The sequence below is a fragment of the Anopheles arabiensis genome, chromosome 2 (genome assembly GCF_016920715.1).
Source record: "Anopheles arabiensis isolate DONGOLA chromosome 2, AaraD3, whole genome shotgun sequence".
Taxonomy (NCBI): domain Eukaryota; kingdom Metazoa; phylum Arthropoda; class Insecta; order Diptera; family Culicidae; genus Anopheles; species Anopheles arabiensis.
The window spans coordinates 63853296-63874483 of NC_053517.1; the positions used below are offsets into that span (position 1 = coordinate 63853296).

The following is a 21188-nucleotide window of genomic DNA, read 5'->3' on the forward strand; positions in this document are numbered from 1 at the left end:
ATATGCTTCTGCGATACTATGCGGAACAAATGTGTTATATTTACTTACCTAGTATTAATTTCTTCTTTAAAGTGTTGAGCACCCTCCTTGACACTTCCAAGTTTGCTGCTTACAACACTCGCAACCACAGAGCCAAGCGTTAATTCAACCGTGGATGGCAATGGTTGACTAACCGTGGAGTTCAACGAGAACAATTCAGTTTTCACGCCATTGATCGGAATGCTACCAGATAATGCAGTCGTAGTAGATGGTATAATACATGAAACTCCGACACTATTTTCAACAGGAGTGGCTTTCTCATCCGATGGATGCGATGCTGTTTGCTCTACATGCCCCGTAGATGGTGTAAAAGTAGTAACTCCAGCTCCACTATTCACTTTCGCACTACTCGAGGATGCCGTCGATAATACATCCACTCCTGTATCATCATCCATCACCCTATCGGTCACGGAAGATACATTCGTTACCGTTGTTTCTACGGTTGTCGTACCTGTTTTCGATACATTTGGGCCCGTGGATGTATTTAATTCTATGTCATTTATCTTCGTAGAAACCTCTACAGCGTCTCCACCAGAAGCAATGCTACTGTTAACATGTACTGCACTGTTATTACTGTTATAAGTCGATTCAGTTGCATTGTCAATTACAATGGTGTTGTTGTCATTGCTGCTAGAGGTGTTGCTGCTATTCACACTACATGCAGATGTAACGGAGGAAGCGTTGATCGATGCAGTCACATAACTACTAGGTGATAGGGACGAAGAATTCGTAATACAACTACCATTAATGCTGCCGTTATTACCCGTGCTAGTGACGTCGCTCATCATGTTAGTACTTGTAATATTATTATTATTACTGTTGTTGATATTATTGCCACTACTGCCATTATTACTGCTTGCGGAAACACTGTTAGATGACGGATTTGTCGTGACATTGACAATATTGGCTGTCGCATTACTTCCTATCGTACTATTTGTTGAATTCGCGGCACGATCACGGCCTACAGTCTTTTGTTGTTGTTCACGTTGTAGTCTATAAAATAAGAGTAAAAAAAATATTTTATTAGTAAATTAAAGCATTTAGCATTTAGGTTCTCATCCGTGCTTATGAAAAAGTTAACCAAAAGAAGCTCACCTTGTTGTAACACCAGTAGTCATTGCATCCACAATTGATTGTGTTTGCTGCTGGTTAGATTTTTGAGGGTTTCTAGAGCTTCTTGTTCGCTGTCGGGACTTCCTTAACAACTGCTTATAATTTTCCGTCTTCTTACTGAGGTAGTAATATCGCACACAATCCTGAAGTAAAGATATTACATAATTTTTTTTTATAACATTTTTGTTTGTTTTTTTACATGAATGAAAATTCATTCATCTGTCATTCATACCTGCGCACTTTTCCTGTCCAAACTAGCAGCAATTGTGCCGAAATTTTTCGAATGCTGCAAAAACTTTTCTCGAAAAATTTCCTTTTCACCAGATGTCCACACATTCAAACTTAACCGCTCCTAAAAAAAACACATAAAAGAATCATATATTATAAAATTTTATACATTTTCAATATTTTATTTATATGTTTTGTCCCTTCACTGGGATGGGCACACAAAATTGTAATATTTTACATCTACATAAAGAACGCTATTTGCAATATCTGTTCTGAGAATGTGTTTCTTTTTTATTTTTGTATGTATAATCGTCATGCTAAGCGTTTTGAGAATGGCTAAGGTATTTTTTAAATTCCTTAAATTATTTTTAAAATTAAAAAAATGAACTCAATAAAATCCCAAATAAATTCTATTCCTTCAAGATAGTTGTCGAATAGAACATCCTGTATTCATGGATGAAGATGCCAAATATCTGATAAACTAGGTATTAAATAAAAAAATGCCCAGGTGACTTACATAAATGCCCACACTTACGTTTGATTGTAAGAGTGCTACAAGTATTTTGGTTTTCCCTTAATTATTTCCATAAATTCATTTGAAATTACTCTATTAAAATTAATGCAATAATTTTATTTGTGAAATATTAAATTGTTTAATTAGCTAAAACACGAAATGAATAACTTGGCGTTTCCAGAACACTGATGTACACAAGGGTTATAAGTGGAATCAATTTGTTGGACAGCATGTTCTCGGCGTGGAACAATGTATTCGAGAAATGTACCGCAGATTCAGCAATGCATTTGATGAATTCAGATATCATCAACGTTTTCAAGCATCATACTGCAGTCTTGGCATTGGCTAAGACAGATTCGGGAAGGGTCCCGCGATAAAGGTCCTTGAGATAAAGTGTGAAATCCTGTAATAAAATCCATGCCGGAACTTCATTCTGATGCCATCCGCTGAACGAACTATATGTTTCGGACTTCTGTCTTAGGTCTTCCGTCTTCCGAAATTAAATACAGTCTGAACTCACTGGTTGAACTTCGATCCCCTGCCAACTATTGAATAAGTGCTTTTAAGTTGGCACGTTTTTCCATACAAATGTTAATGCCGGAGTACATTGTCCGTACTCGCTAGTGTAATTTCGATTTTCTAGTGAAAATTTAGTTTAGAAAAAAAATTTAAATTTAAATTTAGGTTTAGTAACCAGTAAATTTTACAATTTTATATGAATTTGACATTTCTTGAACCATTATCCGTGGAAATCGATTAACCGGCATCCGCCCGGTCCCGAGCTGCCCGGATAATCGACGTTCTACTGTATTTTCATCTTTTTTTGTCATGAAAATAGATGCAATGCAATTTCGCCATAGGTCCCCGGTTGAAACCCGCAATAATGGATTGCAAGGCAATAAACGATAAGCTATGCACCCTGCGCATGCGAGGCAAATTCTATAATATAAGCTTCATAAACGTTCACGCCCCTACCGAAGAGAAAGAGGAAGAGGAGAAGGACGTGTTTTACGGCCGCCTCGCTAGAACCATAAATGCGTGCCCTAGACATGACCTCATAATCATCCGGGGGGACTTCAACGCAAAAGTCGGTAAGGAGCCAATGTACCGCCAATACACTGGCTGTCACAGTCTGCATGAGCACAGTAACTACTTGGTTGGCTTAGTGATACTACGTTGTATAATCGCCCGCCCCCGCGCCAATGGGGGCGGAGAAAACACGCAGCCTCGGCTCAACACGGACTCTCTAAGGGACATTACTGTCCAACAGGAATTCAAAGCCGCTTTAGAAGAGTCTCTACTACCAGAAAAGAGATATGAAACTACGAGCGAGAGGTGGAACGCTCTAAAAACAAAAATAATAAACTGTGCAAGAAATATACTCCCACCACGTCGTGGCAACACCAAATCTGGCTGGTTCGACGATGAATGCAGACAAGTGACCGAACGTAAGAATACTGCATACCGAGCAATGCAGCAACGGCATAGAACGCGGGCATGCGCAGAGGAATACACACGGCTCAGACGCGAAGAGAAACGAGTTCACCGCTCCAAGAAGCATGCTTTGGAATAGCAAAACATGCGGGAACTCGAGCAAACCAGAGAGGCGTACGGATCGACACAAAACTTTACCAAGCGATAGCAGGTCACCGAAACAATGTTGCACCTAAGGTTACCTGCTGTCGCAACAAGGATGGAGATCTGGTTAGTAACCAGCCAGAGGTCCTCTCGCGGTGGGCTCAGTACTTTGATGAATTACTCAACGACCAGTTAAACGAACAGCTATAAGCGCCACTAGCAGATAGTGTCATGATACTGCCACCTAGCATAGAAGAAACACGAAAGGCTATCCGTCGGCTGAAAAATAACAAGGCACCCGGAACCGACGGAATTGCAGCTGAACTGGTCAAGAATGGAGGTGCACGACTAGAAAACGAGATTCATCAAATCGTTACAGAGGTGTGGGATAGCGAATCGATGCCTTGTGATTGGATTCTCGGCATCATCTACCCCATATACAAGAAGGGAGACAGGTTGGACTGCAACAACTACAGGGGTATTACGGTGTTGAATACCGCCTATAAAATATTCTCCCTGACCCTTCAAGATTGCCTTGTCCCGCACGTCGAAGAGATAGTCGGAAACTATCAAAGAGGATTCCGAAACGGAAAATCAACCACTGATCAGATCTTCACCATGCGGCAGATCTTGGAGAAGATGGCTGAATACAGACACGACACATACCATCCAAAGCCGCATATGATAGCATAGCCAGGGTAAAACTGAATGACGGTATGAGCTCTTTTCGAATCCCGGCCAAAGTGATAAGGCTAGTTAGAATGACTATGACCAACGTCACTTGCCAGGTGAGGGTGGATGGAAAGCTTTCAGGACCTTTTGCTACCATCAAAGGTCTGCGCCAGGGGGACGAGCTTGCCTGTCTCCTATTCAACCTGGCGCTAGAGAGGGCCATTCGTGACTCGAGGGTGGAGACTACGGGAACCATCTTCTATAAGTCAACCCAGATCCTGGCATACGCTGATGATATAGACATCATTAATCTGCGGCTCTCCTATGTAGCAGAAGCCTACCAAGAGATCGAGCAGGCGGCAGAGAACCTCGGATTGCAGATAAACGAGGCAAAGACTAAACTGATGGTGGCAACATCAGCGGGCCTACCAATAAATAATCAGAATCTACGTAGGCGTGACGTGCAGATAGGTGAACGCACTTTTGAAGTCGTCCCACAATTCACCGATCTTGGGTCAAAGGTCAACAACGACAATAGCATGGAAGCTGAGTTACGCGCAAGGATGCTGGCTGCCAACCAGTCATTCTACAGCCTGAAAAATCAGTTCACCTCAAAACACCTCAAACCTGTCGCGACGGACGACAGTACCTATATAGTACCAGTACTCACATACGCTTCTTAGATATACACACTGTCCAAATCTGATCTGATCTTAGCCGCGTTCGAGAGGAAGATGCTCAGAAGGATACTTGGCCCCGTATGTGTAGAAGGACAATGGAGGAGCCGCTATAATGACGAGCTATACGAGATGTACGGCGACCTCACTGTCGTCCAACGTATAAAGCTCGCCAGGCTCCGGTGGGCTGGCCATGTTGAACGCATGGAAAAGGACGACCCTGTTCGTAAAGTCTTTTTAGGCCGTCCACAAGGACAGAGGAGGCGTGGTAGGCCCAAATTGAGGTAGCAAGATGCCATGGAGGCGTCTGCCATTAAGGCCGGGATAACGGACTGGCAGACGAATGCGCGAGACCGCGAGCGGTTTCGGATACTATGGCCTTAGGCCGGACTACATTCACCGTACTCGCAAGTGTAATTTCGATTTTCACTAGCGCATCTGGCGGCGGCTGACCGAAGCATTTTGCCAAACAATTTGGAGCCGCTTTAGAAAATATGTTATTTTTCCATGTTTTTCACTTAAATTGGACCAGAAAAGTTTTAAAAAAGGTAGATGCACATATTCTACACGCATTGCATCCATTTTCATGACAAAAAACAATGGAAAAACTACTTATTTTTGAGATCCGGCATGACCATTCCCTCGATGAATAAAAAAAAAGCTTCGTGCAAAAAAAGCGCTAGTGAAAATCAAAATTACACTACGGAGTACGATCAATGTAGCCCGGCCTTTAAGGCCAATGTCCCCCGACCTTTACAGATAAATTATACTAGCCTCTAGCTCCACCCACCCGCCGCTGCTAGGTGGCGTACTCGATCACAAAAATTACACTAAGGAGTACGATGAATGTAGCACGGCCTTTAAAAGCTTGATTTGTTAATTTTTGGTAAAAAAAAATTGATCAATTCTTAAGGCCGGGCTACATTGATCGTACTCGCAAGTGTAATTTTGATTTTCACTAGCGCACCTGGCGGCGGCTGACCGAAGCATTTTGCCAAACAATTTGGAGCCGCTCCAGAAAATGTGTTATTTTCCATGTTTTGTACTTAATTCGGACGAGAAAAGTTTTGTAAAAAGTAGATGCACATGTCCTGCACGCATTGCATCCATTTTCATGACAAAAAACGATGGATAAACTACTTAATTAAAAGATTCAGCATGACCATTCTCTCGATTACCAAAAAAAGCTTCCAGCAGCCGCCGCCAGATGCGCTAGTGAAAATCGAAATTACACTACGGATTACGATCAATGTAGCCCGGCCTTTAAATTTTGTGAATGAATTTGCTTCGAAAGAAACTCTTTTTGGGTGATGATCGAAAGCCAAAGTTGTATCTCCACAACCCTTTGACATTGCCTGTCAGATATTTCATTCGTAAAAAAAACATTTCTCTATAAATTTCTCTCATTGTTGTCGCACGACTAAAAAAACGACTAATCTTGCTTGTTTTTCTTACCTTAAATTCCGTTTCCATGTCTATTAGCGCTCCATTTTCGTTATTAAACACTAGCCTTCTTTGTCTGGAGTCTAACATTAAAGGTGGAATCACAGCATATGAGCGCATTTTCTTATCCTCCATGGCCTAAAAACATCGGAAGAATCGTATGAATAAACATTTTCATGGTTACCATTTAATACTATAAGATCCATTTGTTAACTTACCTGTTCTTGAAGACCATCCATGATCTCTTCAAGATCGGCTTCAGATTTTATTCTAGAACCTACACGATTAAATCGTTCCTTATCTTCCCGCTGCTTTCGAAGCTCCGGAAAAACCTTTTCAAAGAACTCGCGATTCTTGGCCTCTTTTGCCTTACGCTTGGCGCTCGCCTCTAGCTTATCGACGCGCTTGGTCCATTCCTGCGATAGTAGGGCGTAACGTTCGGTTATCTCGCACTGCTTTGCGGCACGTTCTGTTTTGATCTTCCGGAAGTGCAACAACAGTCGTTGCTTAAACATCCGATGACGTTCTTGTATTTCCCGGCACATTTCCGCATCCGTCGGCTGATTATACAACGGAAGAGGGTCAGCTCCGTATGAACAGAGCGTACTTAGGACGGCATGAGCTGCGGAGGCACGTTTACGATTTTCCGCATATATTTTTTGCGCTAAATTGCGGTGCTTAGGTTGCGCCTCCGAGGAGCTTTCTTCAATCGGTGGTTTAGCAGATGCTTCCTCGAGCGATTCCTGCTTTTTCTTCAATGACGCAATCTTCTTTTCCGCCTTGTCAATCTCATTATCTACCTTCGCAATTTGTTGTAACAATTCGTCCTTTGTGGCACGCAACTCTTCCATGGGATCACTGGGCAGTGTAGGCGAGATAGCTTCCACTTGCGGATGGTATGCTCCCGAAGTTACCATAACAACCGGCGATTCCCTAGTATCTATCTTCAGCAGCGTCGTTGCATTGCTAGTACTACCAATTGGCAGTGGCACAGCGGAGCCAACAACTGGCGGCGGATGCTGTGAACCGACAACCTCATTTAATCGTATCTTTTTAAATGCCGGTGGTCCATTGCTGTCGGTTACCGCTGGGACTACTGATCTCGAAGATTGCAGAAGATAATCTGGTGAAGGATGGAGCAAAGTAATACGTTGCCTTGATGTTTGTTGCGCCATCTGCTGTGGAATCTGCTGTACTAATAGAGGGAGATGGGGTATTTGTTGCTGTGACAATGATGTAACCATTATGGGGGTTCCTCCTCCAACATGTTGTGAAGAAACTGAAGATGGTTGCCCTAGAATAGTTTGCGGCTGAGGCGGCCGTGGCTGCTGATATTGCCGCTGTTGCTGTTGCTGTTGCTGTTGCTGTTGCTGTTGCTGTTGCTGTTGCTGTTGCTGTTGCTGTTGCTGTTGCTGTTGCTGTTGCTGTTGCTGTTGCTGTTGCTGTTGCTGTTGCTGTTGCTGTTGCTGTTGCTGTTGCTGTTGCTGTTGCTGTTGCTGTTGCTGTTGCTGTTGCTGTTGCTGTTGCTGTTGCTGTTGCTGTTGCTGTTGCTGTTGCTGTTGCTGTTGCTGTTGCTGTTGCTGTTGCTGTTGCTGTTGCTGTTGCTGTTGCTGTTGCTGTTGCTGTTGCTGTTGCTGTTGCTGTTGCTGTTGCTGTTGCTGTTGCTGTTGCTGTTGCTGTTGTTGTTGCTGTTGCTGTTGCTGTTGCTGTTGTTGCTGCATATGATGCCGTTGTGGTTGCTGTAACCGCTGTGACTGCTGCTGCTGCGTCAGCTGCTGTGATTGAGGTGACTGCTGTGACTGCTGCAACTGCAGTTGCGTCTGTAGTTGTTTCTGTGGCTGATGTAGCTGCTGTTGCTGTTGCGACTGCTGCTGTGGTTGTTGAGACGCCTGTGGTTGATGTTGCTGATGTGGCTGATGTGGCAGTTGTAGGTGCTGTGATTGCTTTGCAAGCTTTGGGTGCAGTGGCTGTTGTGCTTGCTGTAGCTGCATCTGCTGGGGCTGTTGCTGTTGTGGCTGTGGCTGCTGTGGCTGCTGTTGCTGCTGTTTTTGCTGTTGCTGCTGAGGCTGCTGAGGCTGCTGTGTCTGTTGAGTCTGTTGTGGCTGTTGTGGCTGTTGTGGCTGTTGCTGCTGTTGCTGCTGTTGCTGCTGTTGCTGCTGTTGCTGCTGTTGCTGCTGTGGCTGCTGTTGCTGCTGTTGCTGCTGTTGCTGCTGTTGCTGCTGTTGCTGCTGTGGCTGCTGTTGCTGCTGTTGCTGCTGTTGCTGCTGTGGCTGCTGTGATTGTTGTTGCTGCTGTGGCAGTTCAGGCAATTCTGGCTGTTGTTGCTGCTGTGGTTGATGTGACGACTGTGGCTGTTGTAGCTGCTGTGGCTGCTGTGGCTGCTGTGGCTGCTGTGGCTGCTGTGGCTGTTGTAGCTGCTGTGGCTGCTGTGGCTGCTGTGGCTGCTGTGACTGATGTGACTGCTGTGACTGCTGTGGCTGCTGTGGCTGCTGTGACTGATGTGACTGCTGTGGCTGCTGTGGCTGCTGTGGCTGCTGTGGCTGCTGTGGCTGCTGTGACTGCTGTGACTGCTGTGACTGCTGTGGCTGCTGTGGCTGCTGTGGCTGCTGTGGCTGCTGTGGCTGCTGTGGCTGCTGTGGCTGCTGTGGCTGCTGTGGCTGCTGTGGCTGCTGTGGCTGCTGTGGCTGCTGTGGCTGCTGTGGCTGCTGTTGCTGCTGTGGCTGCTGTGGCTGTTGAGACTGTTGTGGCTCCTGTGGTTGTTGAGACGCCTGTGGTTGATGAGGCTCTTGTGGTTCCTGTGGTTGATGTGGCTCTTGTGGCTCCTGTGGCTGTTGAGACTGTTGTGGCTCCTGTGATTGCTGTGGCTCTTGTGATTGCTGTGGCTCCTGTGGTTGCTGTGGTTGTTGTGGCGACTGAGGTTGATGTTGTTGCGGTTGTTGCCGTTGCTGTTGTTGCACTTGTGATTTCTGTTGCTGCTGTTGTTGTTGTTGCTCCTGCTGCGCCTGCTGCTGCTGTTTTTGTTGCTCTTGTTGTTGTTCTTGTTGCTCTTTGAGTGGTTTTTGTGATTGCGACTGTTGTTCTGGTGGAGATTGTATCTGCGGCAGCGTATACGTTAGCGACTCTAACTGAGACTTAGACTGCGACTCCGGTTTCGACCGAGACTGCGGTTTTAGTTGCGACGGCTGTTGCATTTGCGTCTGCGAATGCGGCTTCGGCTGCGAAATAGGCTGCGTATGCGTCTGAGTTTCTGACTGGGACTGCGTCTGCATCTGAGTCTCCGACAGCGATTGCAACAGCGGTTGCGACAAGGATTGCACCTCTAACTGAGGCTGCGAATGTGACTGCGCTTCCGACTTCGACTGCTGTGACTGTTGCTGTGCCTGTGCCTGGCTCTGTGGCCCTGGCTGTGCCTGTGTCTGTGTCTGCGCCTGTGCCTGTGGTTGAGACTGCGGCTGTGCCTGTGCCTGTACCTGTACATGTACCTGTGCCGGTACCTGTACATGTCCTGGTGCCTGTGGCTGTAGCTGTGCCTGTGCCGGTGCCTGTGCCGGTGCCTGTGGCTGTGCCTGTGGTTGAGACTGCGGCTGTGCCTGTTCTTGGGTCTGTAACTGTGATTGAGACTGCGGCTGTGGCTCTGGCTGCGGCAGCGACTGTAACTGTGGTTGAGATTGTGGTTGTGGCTCTGGCTGCGACAGCGACTGTAACTGTGGTTGAGACTGTGGTTGTGGCTCTGGTTGCGGCTGTGACTCTGGCTGTGGTTGCGACTGTGGCTCTTCCTGCGACTGCGACTGCGACTGCGTCTGCGTCTGCGACTGTGGAAGCGTCTGCTGCCGCGGCTCCAGCTTCGGCTGCGGTTGCGGCTGACGGAGCTGCTGTTCCTGTGGTCGTAGTGACTGCGACTCTTCCTGCTTTGGATGCTGATGTTGCAAATGATGCTGTAGTGGTTGCAAAAATTTCTGCGAATGTTGCTGTTGTTGTTGCTGTGGCTGCTGTTGTTGCTGTGGCTGCTGTTGTTGCTGTGGCTGCTGTTGTTGCTGTGGCTGCTGTTGTTGCTGTGGCTGCTGTTGTTGCTGAGACTGCTGTTTCTGCTGTTGCTGCGATTGTTGCTGCTGCTGTGATTGCTGTTGCTCCAACTGCGACTGTTGCTGCAGTGATTTCTGTTCCTCCAACTGCGACTGTTGTTGCTGCAGTGATTGCTGTTGCGGCTGCGGAGACTGATGATGAAGCTGCTGTTGGTTCTGCGATTGTTGTTGTTGGAGCAGCTGTGACTGTTGGGACTGTTGTGATTGTTGCGACTGCTGTTGTTGCTGCTGAATGTGATGTGATGCCGAATGTAACGGTCCCACATCCATATTGTTGACAATGCTGATAGAAGGAGAGACGACTATGCTATTGGGCACCACGCTTGTTCCGCCGGTAACCGATGAAGGAACCGCTTGCCGGTACTCAGTGACGATTTGCTGTACCTGTGGAACACGGCTGAATGGGCTCGCATCTCGAATAAAGGCAGGAACATACGAATTATTTTGCACATATCGCAGAGGTGATTCTCTCGCCGGAGCACCACCAAACGATGGATAATTTGCGGCACCAGCGGCTCCCGGGCCTGGCCTTGGTGGAGATAATGGACTAGCCGCGGATCGAGGCACTGTTTGTGAAGATGACGGTCCTCCTCCCTTACTATAACCCTGCGTCGCATCAGCCGTCCTAAAAAACATGAAAAAATGGTAACATAGAAATTAGCATTAGGCGATTTCAAAAATGTATACGCGTTATCATTGCATTAGCATATGAATGGCTCTTGTTTAGTTATGTACAAATAGAAAAAAAAAAAACAATGTTCGAATAAAGTGATGTAGTGTATTAAGGCATTGGACAATCAAATAATGAAGGAGGACGTTCTGAATTCATTAATATTGCACATACTACATTCCATTACAAACAAGTTTAAGTTTGGACCTTACTAACATCTTAAGGGATCAATGCTAATCGCGTGCCTTCTTCTTCTTTTAGGTTGATGAATTACATCGTCCTATACTCTCTTTTGGGAGGTATAATCACAGACGTATCATCTGAGTATGAGAGTGGTACTGTACTGTATCATATCACATTTCAGGTCCAGGTTGGTTTATGTTATGTCGTTAGTTGCTTAGTCTTTTCTTCGCATAGTATCGGAATGGTGCACGTTTCCTCCTGTTTTTTTTTTTTTTTTTTGTTGTATTGTACTGTATAGTATTTTTGTCTGCCTTCTACTGGGCGGCATTCGGTTTGTTTTCTTTAGGTGCTTTTTCCTACAAGTTCTCTTTCTATGGTTTTTAATTTAATTTAATTTAATATAATCATTTATGTTTGCGAGTAGTGATGTTGTTACTTGTTTTTTTACTGATCATATTGTTTAATTACGAATTGTTCATATATTTGTGGAGAAAGAATTTTAGTGTTGTGTTCTATTTGTTTCTTTCTTTTTAATAAGTAATATTTTTTCTGGTTATTTGTTATGTTTACCCTCTGTTTCTGTTTGTGTCATAGAGATTTCTATGCATCTTGTAAAAATACTCATGAAATTGAATCGAAAATTTTGTGTCTTCCTGTTTCTGGTGTGAGGCATATTACACATGATCCATTTTCTGTTATTTTGAAAATGCTGAGCCAATATTCTGAGCAGTCGTGTCCTGATATTGTTTGATTTATAGTATTTATTTCATTGCCTTTTAGTTGCATGTGTTTGGGCCATATTTCTTTTTTAAATTCATTTTGAAAGCACAAGATTTTTTTCCTTTTGACTGTGCAGTATTTTTAAACCATGTTTGTGTTTTGTCTATAATTTCATTCTTGAATATATTGATTGCGTGTATCTGATTTTGTTCTTTTTGTCGTGTTTGATATAGTATCCTTTTTTCACTAAATCGTCTACAATGTCGTTCCCTTTTATTCCTAAGTATGAACGGATCCATCCAATTCGAGTATTTGTTCTGTTTGCATGTTTAAGATATTATAAAATATATCCTCAATTTGTGTGTCCTAGGAAATTTTGCTTAGAACAGTGCAAGAAGTTAGACTATCTGTATATATGATTGATCTTTCAATTTTTAATTCTACCACCCTTTTTAGTGCTTTTTAATAACAATTGTTGTTTTTATGGACGAACTTCCGTCAGTCAAAATGGTTGGTTTGTCATTATTATTTTTGTATATGTATTCTAGTGTTTTTGTTTTGTTTTAGGATATCTTTATTGTTGGTTTTTTAACAACATATTAATATATTTAATTTAATTGTTTTTTTTTTTCAAAGAAAATGTATTTCGTTTTTGATATATTTATGGTTAGTCTTAACGATTCCACTATTTTGGTGAACGCGTTTAGTGCTCTCTGGCGGTTTGCTTGTAATTCCTGTTCATTTGTTCCATCGCTGAGGATGACAAAATCGTCTGTATATTGAATTATTGAATTAAATGGGTGTGTTTCGTGTATGGGTTTCTGTTTATCTTTGGTGTACATGTTAAATATAGTATGGGTAATGTGACATCCCCTTGTCTCCATCCGTTACTAGCATATTTTGTGAGTTGTTATTGCTTGTTATTTACAGATGTTTGTTTCTTAGAAAAGCGTAAGTCCATATGTTAGAAAGGTTAGATATGCTCATTATGTCTATAAGTGTTTTTGTATGTACACAGTTGTGGCCTTTTGTTAATCTATTAATACTGCTCCACATATTTGGAGTTTTTTTTTTAATTTATTTATTTGATTAATTGTCTGTCTCCACGGATTTCACAATATTCAGTTTCTTAAATAGGAATAGAGAAAACAAGGACTAAGAGGGAAATATAAATAAGTAAAAAAAAACTTGCACAGGAAGGACAATCTAGGAGTTGTCAAACATACGTGTACGGAATGTTGATAACGGTAAATGGAAATCGAAAAGCCTATGATTAAAGTTGAAAGAAGCACATGATCTAAGCCAGGGATCGTTTTGAGCGAAAGCCAAACGGCGAAGAGGGATGAAAATCGGAGGTCTATGACGCAAACGACGCGATGGAACATAAAGCGGAAGGGAAGAAAGGAGAGAGGGAACGTCAAGTTCATAAGAAGGGAGACTAGCAATGAAGTAGTACTGCGCATTTGAATGGCGAGATTTAATGTCTGTTAGGCCCAATAGTCTGCAGCGGAGAGGATAGGACGTTACAGTAGTGCTATAACCGCGAATAAATCTACGCACTGCGACCCGCGTGAATTTCCCCTGCACCCTCTCTAATCTCTGTATAGCGATACTTTCAGCAGGAGTCTACACTACGTAGGCATAGTCCAATACCGAACGAACCCAGCAACAATACCGTGCCTTCAAACAGAGAGGATCACGTATCTCGGAAGCCATACGCATTATTAGGCCCAGCGCTCTATTGGCTTTGGTAATGACGAAGTTTAAATGATCATTAAAGGTGATACCCTCGTCCAGCTATACACTCAGATCCTTAATGCAAGACAGTCTACTAATTTGGGAGCCACAAAATGAATAATTGAAGGACATCTTCGAAAAAGAACGTCCAAATGAAACAACACCTCATTTAGGAAGAATTAGGAACAAAATGAGTTCGGGATGTTTTGGAGAGAGTGGCAGTCGTCGGGCGTGGACATGGGATGGGCAAAAATATCTTAATATCGTCAACAAATAACAAATGTCCGTCAGTGGGACAATCATTTACAAACAAGATTAAGAGTATTGGGCTAATAGAACTTCCCTGAGGAACACCGGACAAACCCAAAAAGGACGAGGAGACAGATGCTTCCAATCGAACAGGATAACTTTTGACGGAGAGGAAAGAACTAAACCAGGATACAATGGATTTTCTGAATCCAAGTTTATCTATTTTTGCTTAACAGTTATGCTGTCAAACGCTGCTTTGAAATCAGTGTATATAACATCTACTTGACTTTACACACAATATGTGACATAAGTTCCTTAGTAAAACACATAAGATTGGTCGTCGTAGAGCGTTTAGTCATAAAACATGCTGGTGATGGGATATGTAACTAGTGACGCACGGTAGGATAATTGAATTTCCAAGAGACTCGGATACTTTAGACATAGCACAGATTATGGACACACCACGATAATTAGAAGCTACTGAACGATCCCCATTTTTATACACGGGACATATCCACGCAGATTTCTAAATGGCTGGAACACATCCTTCTTTGAAAGATCTGTAGAAAAGCCGCTGCAAAAGTGGAACAAATACAACAATGCATATTTAAGACACAAGACGGTATACCATCAGGGCCTGGTGGAAAAGATGATTTCAATTTATGAAGTGCAAAATTTTTCTTATCTACAGTGATCTCGATAGTATTGCAAGAATAATGAACAAAATGCCTTGCGAATAACTCACAGCAGCAATATGGTGCGCTGTTATGAGCGGATTCCGCATCGGATATACAGACTAGAGATGGGTTCTGCGGATCGCACCCACGGTTCCGCTCCGGTTCCGGCAAGTATGATTCCGATTCCGATTCCAGAGAGAAGGAATCGCTAGTTCCACCGGAATCGTCCGGAATCGTCCGGAATCTTCCAGAATCTGCCGGAATCGTCCGGATACGTCGGAATCGTCCGGAATCGTCGGAATCGTCCGGAATCGTCGGAATCGCCCGGGATCGTCCGGAATCATCCGAAATCGTCTGAAATCGTCTGGAATCGTGCGGAGTCGTTCGAATCGTCCGGAATCGTCGGAACAGTCGGAATCGACCGAAGTCGGTAGGAATCGCCCGGAATCGACCGGAATCATTCGGAATCGTAGTCAATCGATAGTAGTGAATAGTAGAGCCGATTCCGGTCGATTCCGACTGTTCCGACGATTCCAGACGATTCAAGGACGTTCCGGCCGCCGCGCATATGTCAATGCTGTCTGTCGTACATTTAAGCCAGGAATGTCGCGCACTGATTTCCTCAATATCGTTCGACATGCACGCTAGCTTCTTATGTTACTGTTTGTATCTATTTGTATTAGGCTATGCACTGAATAAATGACATGAAATGAAATGGAATTCTGACGATTCCAGACGATTCCGAATGATTCCAGGCGATTCCAGGCGATTCCGGGCGATTCCGGGCGATTCCGGGCGATTCCGGTCAATTCCGGTCGAATCCAGACGATTCCGGACGGTTCCAACGACTCCGCACGATTCCGACGATTCCGACGATTCCAACGATTCCGGGCGGTTCCGGCTTGTCGGATTGAACCTACCCTTCGGAACTGGGTCCGAAATTTGTTGGAATCGTCCGGACCGAGTCCCGCTTTTTTGTGCGTTTTGCCCAACTCTTACAGACCAGTAACACCTATATTGCGATACAATTTATTCTCAAAAAGGGTTCATTGGTGACATGTAGGAATACATACTAGTGATGGATGAATTTTTAAATTTTTAATTTTTTCAAAAACCGGGTTTCTCATACAAATAATGCATGTTTGTTAATTGAACTGTCAGCCAACTATTGAGCGTTCAACTAAAAAGCACACCAACTAAAAAACGTTCAACTATTAAATTCTGACTGTGGGGCCCTTCACGATTCTAGTCAGATTTTTGTATAGAGTTTGACAGTTGGAGGCTGAAATCATGTAAACACTCTATACAAAATCACGCATAAAACTAGCGTGCAATTTTCAGTCTAGATTATTCTAGCCCCAAAGCTAGAATTAGATTCGAATATCTGCTCGAAACAATGGCAAAACAAGGTGGTGTTTACATTTATCCCAAGGTGCATTAAAGAAATCAGGTGATGGATCCATAATCTAAGTGAATGTAGTCTAGCTGGTCTCATAGCATGTTTTTATAACCAAATCATCACTTTTTAACAGAACGGGTGAAAACTTTTGCTTGAACAAGCTTTCTGCAGGCTTGACGAATACATAAAATACTCTTAAAATGTTCATTCAGAAGCAGAAGCGATAAAAAAACAGCTTTCGAAATTCATACACCTTGGGATAAGCCCACCTGTATATTATTCCTACTTAGATAGCTACTCGAAAACTGCTACACAATGCAAACAGTTGACAGGCTGAAATTTCAGCCTACGAACTTAAAACGGAAAGGGCCCCTGTATTTGAAACGCTCAGGAGAAGGGTACAAAACAGCTATTGAGTATTGCATGCAGTTATGGACCGCTCGGTTGTAGCGCTGTAGAAATTAAACTTAGATTTTTTTAAACATCGCGTCATGATGTATGTATTTGGAGTTATTGAACACATGGTTTATTTATTTATTTATTTATTTATTTATTTATTTATTTATTTATTTATTTATTTATTTATTTATTTATTTATTTATTTATTTATTTATTTATTTATTTATTTATTTATTTATTTATTTATTTATTTATTTATCTATCTATTTATTTATTTAATTATTTATTTACTTCATTAATCACATCTGGCTTCCGTAGCCTACATACAATGCTTAAGCCTTGACCTACAACTATACTTGTGCAGAGCAAAATTTTAGAGCATTTGGGAAAATTAAAGAACAGATCGACAACACTATAGTAATCATTAAAAATTTAGTCATACTAAGCAACAATACGAGAGCGGTGGTCAATGACTAAAATTCGTCGGGGTCTCAAAACTCTACTTGGAACGTAAACATTTAGCGAGGACAACAAGTAAGGAACATCGATGGGTCCAGTCAACAATTTAAACATGAATAACCCCACTTTTCTACGATTCTCCAAAATATCAAGCCCTAACAATAAACAGCGCGACCTGTACGATGGAAACTCAGATCGATTTACACCTGTTCTCACTTTCCTCTGAATCGTTATCCGGTTGCTATGGATCGCAATCCATGAGAATGGATCGCAATCAACTACGTCTGAATCGTTGTCAGCTACGTTTGGATCGTTTTCAGCTACGTTTGGATCGCTCTCAGCTACCTTTGGATTTTACGGTAGCTCGCGCAAATTTCGTTTTGGCGCACCGTTTATTCGGTGACCGCGGGACACATTTGCATCGCAAGGACAGAACTAAACCATTAATGCATTCAACTGTAAAATCTAATCACTTTTTTATGTGAAGCTTACATCACCATTCATACTTTATTGATTATTTGACCAAACTTTTCCAAACAAACATGCACAATCTTCTTCTTTTTCATGACATGACGGTCTGGTTGGGAATCTATTCTGATGCATAGAAGCCGATAAATCTGTCAAATGTTATTCATTGCTTAAAAATGGGGTTTCAGAATTCAATGAGAAGCTCTCAATTGGGTTCAAACATAGAACAATGTGAAATTGTTGCTTTTCATATCGTCTGTTATGATGTGAATCGTGAGGTACGCCAAGCGGTCACTAAATACACCTGTTCTCACTTTCCTCTGAATATTTATCCGGTTGCTATGGATCGCAATCTATGAGAATGGATCGCAATCAACTACGTCTGAATCGTTTTCAGCTTCGTCTGAATCGTTTTCAGCTACGTTTGGATTGCTCTTAGCCACCTTTGGATTTTACGGTAGCTCGCGCAAATTTTGTTGCGGCGCATAGATTATTTGGTGACCGCTCGGCGTACCTCACGATTCTCCTCATAACAGATGATTCGAAAAGCAACAATTTCATATTGTTCTATGCTTGAACCCAATTGAGAACTTGTGTTGAATACTGATTTTTAAGAAATGAATAACATTTGACAGATTTGTGCGCTTCTTCGAATCAGAATAGATATCCAACCATACCGTCCTTCCATAGCAAAGAAAGAATATTAGACTAAATCTCGAAAGCCACAGGACTGAAAGACCACGAAGGTTGTTACGCCAAAAAGATGAAGATTGTGAGGGTTTGTTTGGAAAACATGGTCAAAGAATACAAAAATGTATGAATGATGATGTAAGCTTCACATAAAAAAGTGATTAGATTTTACAATTGAATGTATTAATTATTTAATGCTTTCCTTGGAATGCAAATGTGTCCCGCGGTCACAGAATAAACGGCTGCAATGCAATGAAATTCGCAATGAATTTTAGTAATGTGAAACGGGGTCCACGCAACAGACGCATATTCAATGATCGGACCAAAGTGTATGAAGATCAGGTGGTCTCATAGCCTGTTTTTTATAGCAAAAGCTGAACGTCACTTTTTGACAGCATGGGTGAAAACATTTCCCAAAACAAGCTTTTTGATGACTTGCCTAATACACAAATAATCTTAGAATCTTCGTTATTTGTACTGAAATACTTTAAAAAGCACTCAAAATATTTCTGATTGTACGCTAAACCAAATCTGAACTGATTAAAATCCATTTTTGGATCAAAATAATGCCATACCGCTGGACCAAATAATCAAACCTAAAGTCCTGTTTGCTTTGGTAAAAAAGCGCCAAAATGTTGATCTAGGCTAAGATTAGAGTCTTAAATAACACCTAAATCTAATACTAACTCTGAACGAGAAAATGTGCCGTTCATAAGTTTGTAGTTGTGTTTTAAAGGGTTCTTACTGCAAGAAAAGGATACGACAGTGCAATTACTGATTTTAACAGATAACATATTCGCAGAACACCAAGATTGGAACAGGGAGACAGCGTACTGCAGTGATAAAAAAATCACTACTATTTCTGATGGCATAGTACAATTTTAAATCGTCAGCATATAATAACATTGAAAATTCCGGTGCTGCCTATACTACGTCGTTGATAAAGATATTAAACAGTAACGGACGCTTCCTTGAGGGACATCAGCAACATTAGAGTAATCTTGCGACATACTATCTCCTATTTTGACGATAAAGGTACGATGGCAAAGATAAGAGACGATCCATTTAACCAAATCACAACGGACGACAAATGACAAAGCAAGATGGTTAACGCGATCAAAAGCCGAATGGATATCGGTGTGCATGGACCTGAGTGCGAGTATCAAAGTGCGAATAGCAATAATGCAAGAATTGGTATAAGTATAATGCATTAATGCAAGAAAAAATGGTAGCTGTAGAACGATTGGGGTAGAAGTTTTGTTGAATTGGAGTCAAATAGTGCATCACGCCTCGAAGATGTTTCTGAATCAGTATTTAAAAAAGCTTGCTATCTATGCAAATCATACAGATTGGGCGGAAGTTTGACAACACTGATCGATAGTAGGAAATAGTAGTTAGTCCACAATAACATTTCTTCGGACTAACTATTCACTATGTACATGTTTTCTACGTTTCCTGCTTCACTAAAGTTTTTTTTTTACAGAAACAATTCAGTAATATAATATTTTACTGGATTCCAGCATAAATGTCATGTTTTTGAAGAAATACAAGCATACAGGATTGAATTTAATCATAGTAGCCATGTATACATATGTTCAATAAATGTTAGTTTGCTTTCACCACTTGAAGAGAACAGTCCACACATTTACTGCGTTCCAACAGGTTATGGACCCAGGCGAACTATTTTAGAAGGAAGTACCATTATAAAAGGGTGGCGGAAATTGTTGTATCGATAAGCTTCGTAGCGGTGGATATGAAACACGGCAATTCTAATTCGAAATGTTGCTAGTCCGGGAAAACATGTGGAAGTTCGTGTCAACGACCGCCCCTGAACCATTGACCGAATCCTGGAAGGAAGGTGACGCTAAAGCCCGGTCTACGATCGCTCTTCTTGTGGATGACTGCCAGCACCCTTTGATCCGTGACTCCAAGTCGGCCAAAGATACCTGGGATGCACTCCTGAAACATCATCAAAAAACGACGGTGACTACTAAGGTATCGCTCCTGAAGAAACTCTGCAAGGCGGAGTACGACGAAAGCGGTGACATGGAGGCGCATTTGTTTCTAATGATTGAACTTTTCTCAAGTCTGATGAACGCGGGCCAGGAACTGGTCAAAATTTTCTCCACCCATGGATAACTCTTTCCGATTCGAGTAGCCATTGGTTTTGCCTATCTGTCAATCACACTTTTGTTTACATTTAGAGGTGTTGTTTTGCGGAATGAATAAAATTTTCCAAAACCGCTCACGGCCACTAGCCTTCGCCAATCCATAATCCTGACCTTAATGACTAAGACGCCAGTCGTCATCTGGCCACCTCAATGTAAACCTACTACGCCCATCAGCAATGGGGCCGACACTCCCAGCAAAACATTTAAGTGTGTTTTATCTAAAGCCAAAAGAAGAAATCAAACCCGGCAATGGCGGCAAACTCCATTCCACTACACTGCCATACCGATCGGATACCGAAGATTCTGATTGAGAAAACGCAACTGAATCATATTGGAATGTTGCTAACCGATCGACTAAATTATCCACTCCGTTATCAACTTTTGTTCGCGATCAGACCCAATGTTTGTGGAAAATAGTAATATCGCTGTTGTTTGAATGTTTTCATCTATTTCGCCTGTTGTTAGTGTTAATTTTTTGTAATTCATGTTTTTTTTTATTATAATGCACGTTTCTCCGTACCCATCACTTATGTCGGTGCAAAATTACACACTAAAAAATATTTTACGAGCTAGGGTAAATATATTGCCGAAATCAATCAGCTATAGCCCACTTTACTTATATCTCTGTTAAAATTTCATAATTGCCGACAAAGAATTTTACGAATAACTGAAATTCAGTTGACTATATTTTTTTAATGAATCTCGGCAAAATGGTTTGCCAAGCTTGTTCTTTAACGATGCTGTCACCCTGTCTTATAAATTATTTACTTATTTGTTCATACTTTCCATTACATCAGTTTATGATAACTCATTCGAACCTCAAAAAGGGCTTATTTTGGCCCACTCATCCTACAAGACATGTTCCAATTAATCTCTGGTAGAAATAAATTGCATTTCCGAACCACGTGGCCAAGTGCCAATAAAAAAATGGCAACTGATATCATATTGAGAGTCTACTGAATCATTTTCATCTGTTTGGTTTCAGCTGGTTTGGTGTTTCGGGCAAATGACAAAGCTCTG

General features: G+C 42.2%; 1 protein-coding gene across 1 annotated transcript in view; it reads right to left on the bottom strand.

The window, feature by feature from the left end:
• Positions 1-21188, bottom strand: part of LOC120893430 — a 69183-nt gene that overhangs the window by 25388 nt on the left and 22607 nt on the right. Inside the window, exons 3-8 of the mRNA XM_040295306.1 lie at positions 8800-10971; positions 6483-8757; positions 6277-6402; positions 1385-1504; positions 1135-1295; positions 49-1032 (exon numbers count right to left, since the gene is read on the bottom strand). Coding sequence (XP_040151240.1) covers positions 49-1032; positions 1135-1295; positions 1385-1504; positions 6277-6402; positions 6483-8757; positions 8800-10971 — 5838 coding nt within the window. The remainder of the gene's footprint in view (positions 1-48; positions 1033-1134; positions 1296-1384; positions 1505-6276; positions 6403-6482; positions 8758-8799; positions 10972-21188) is intronic.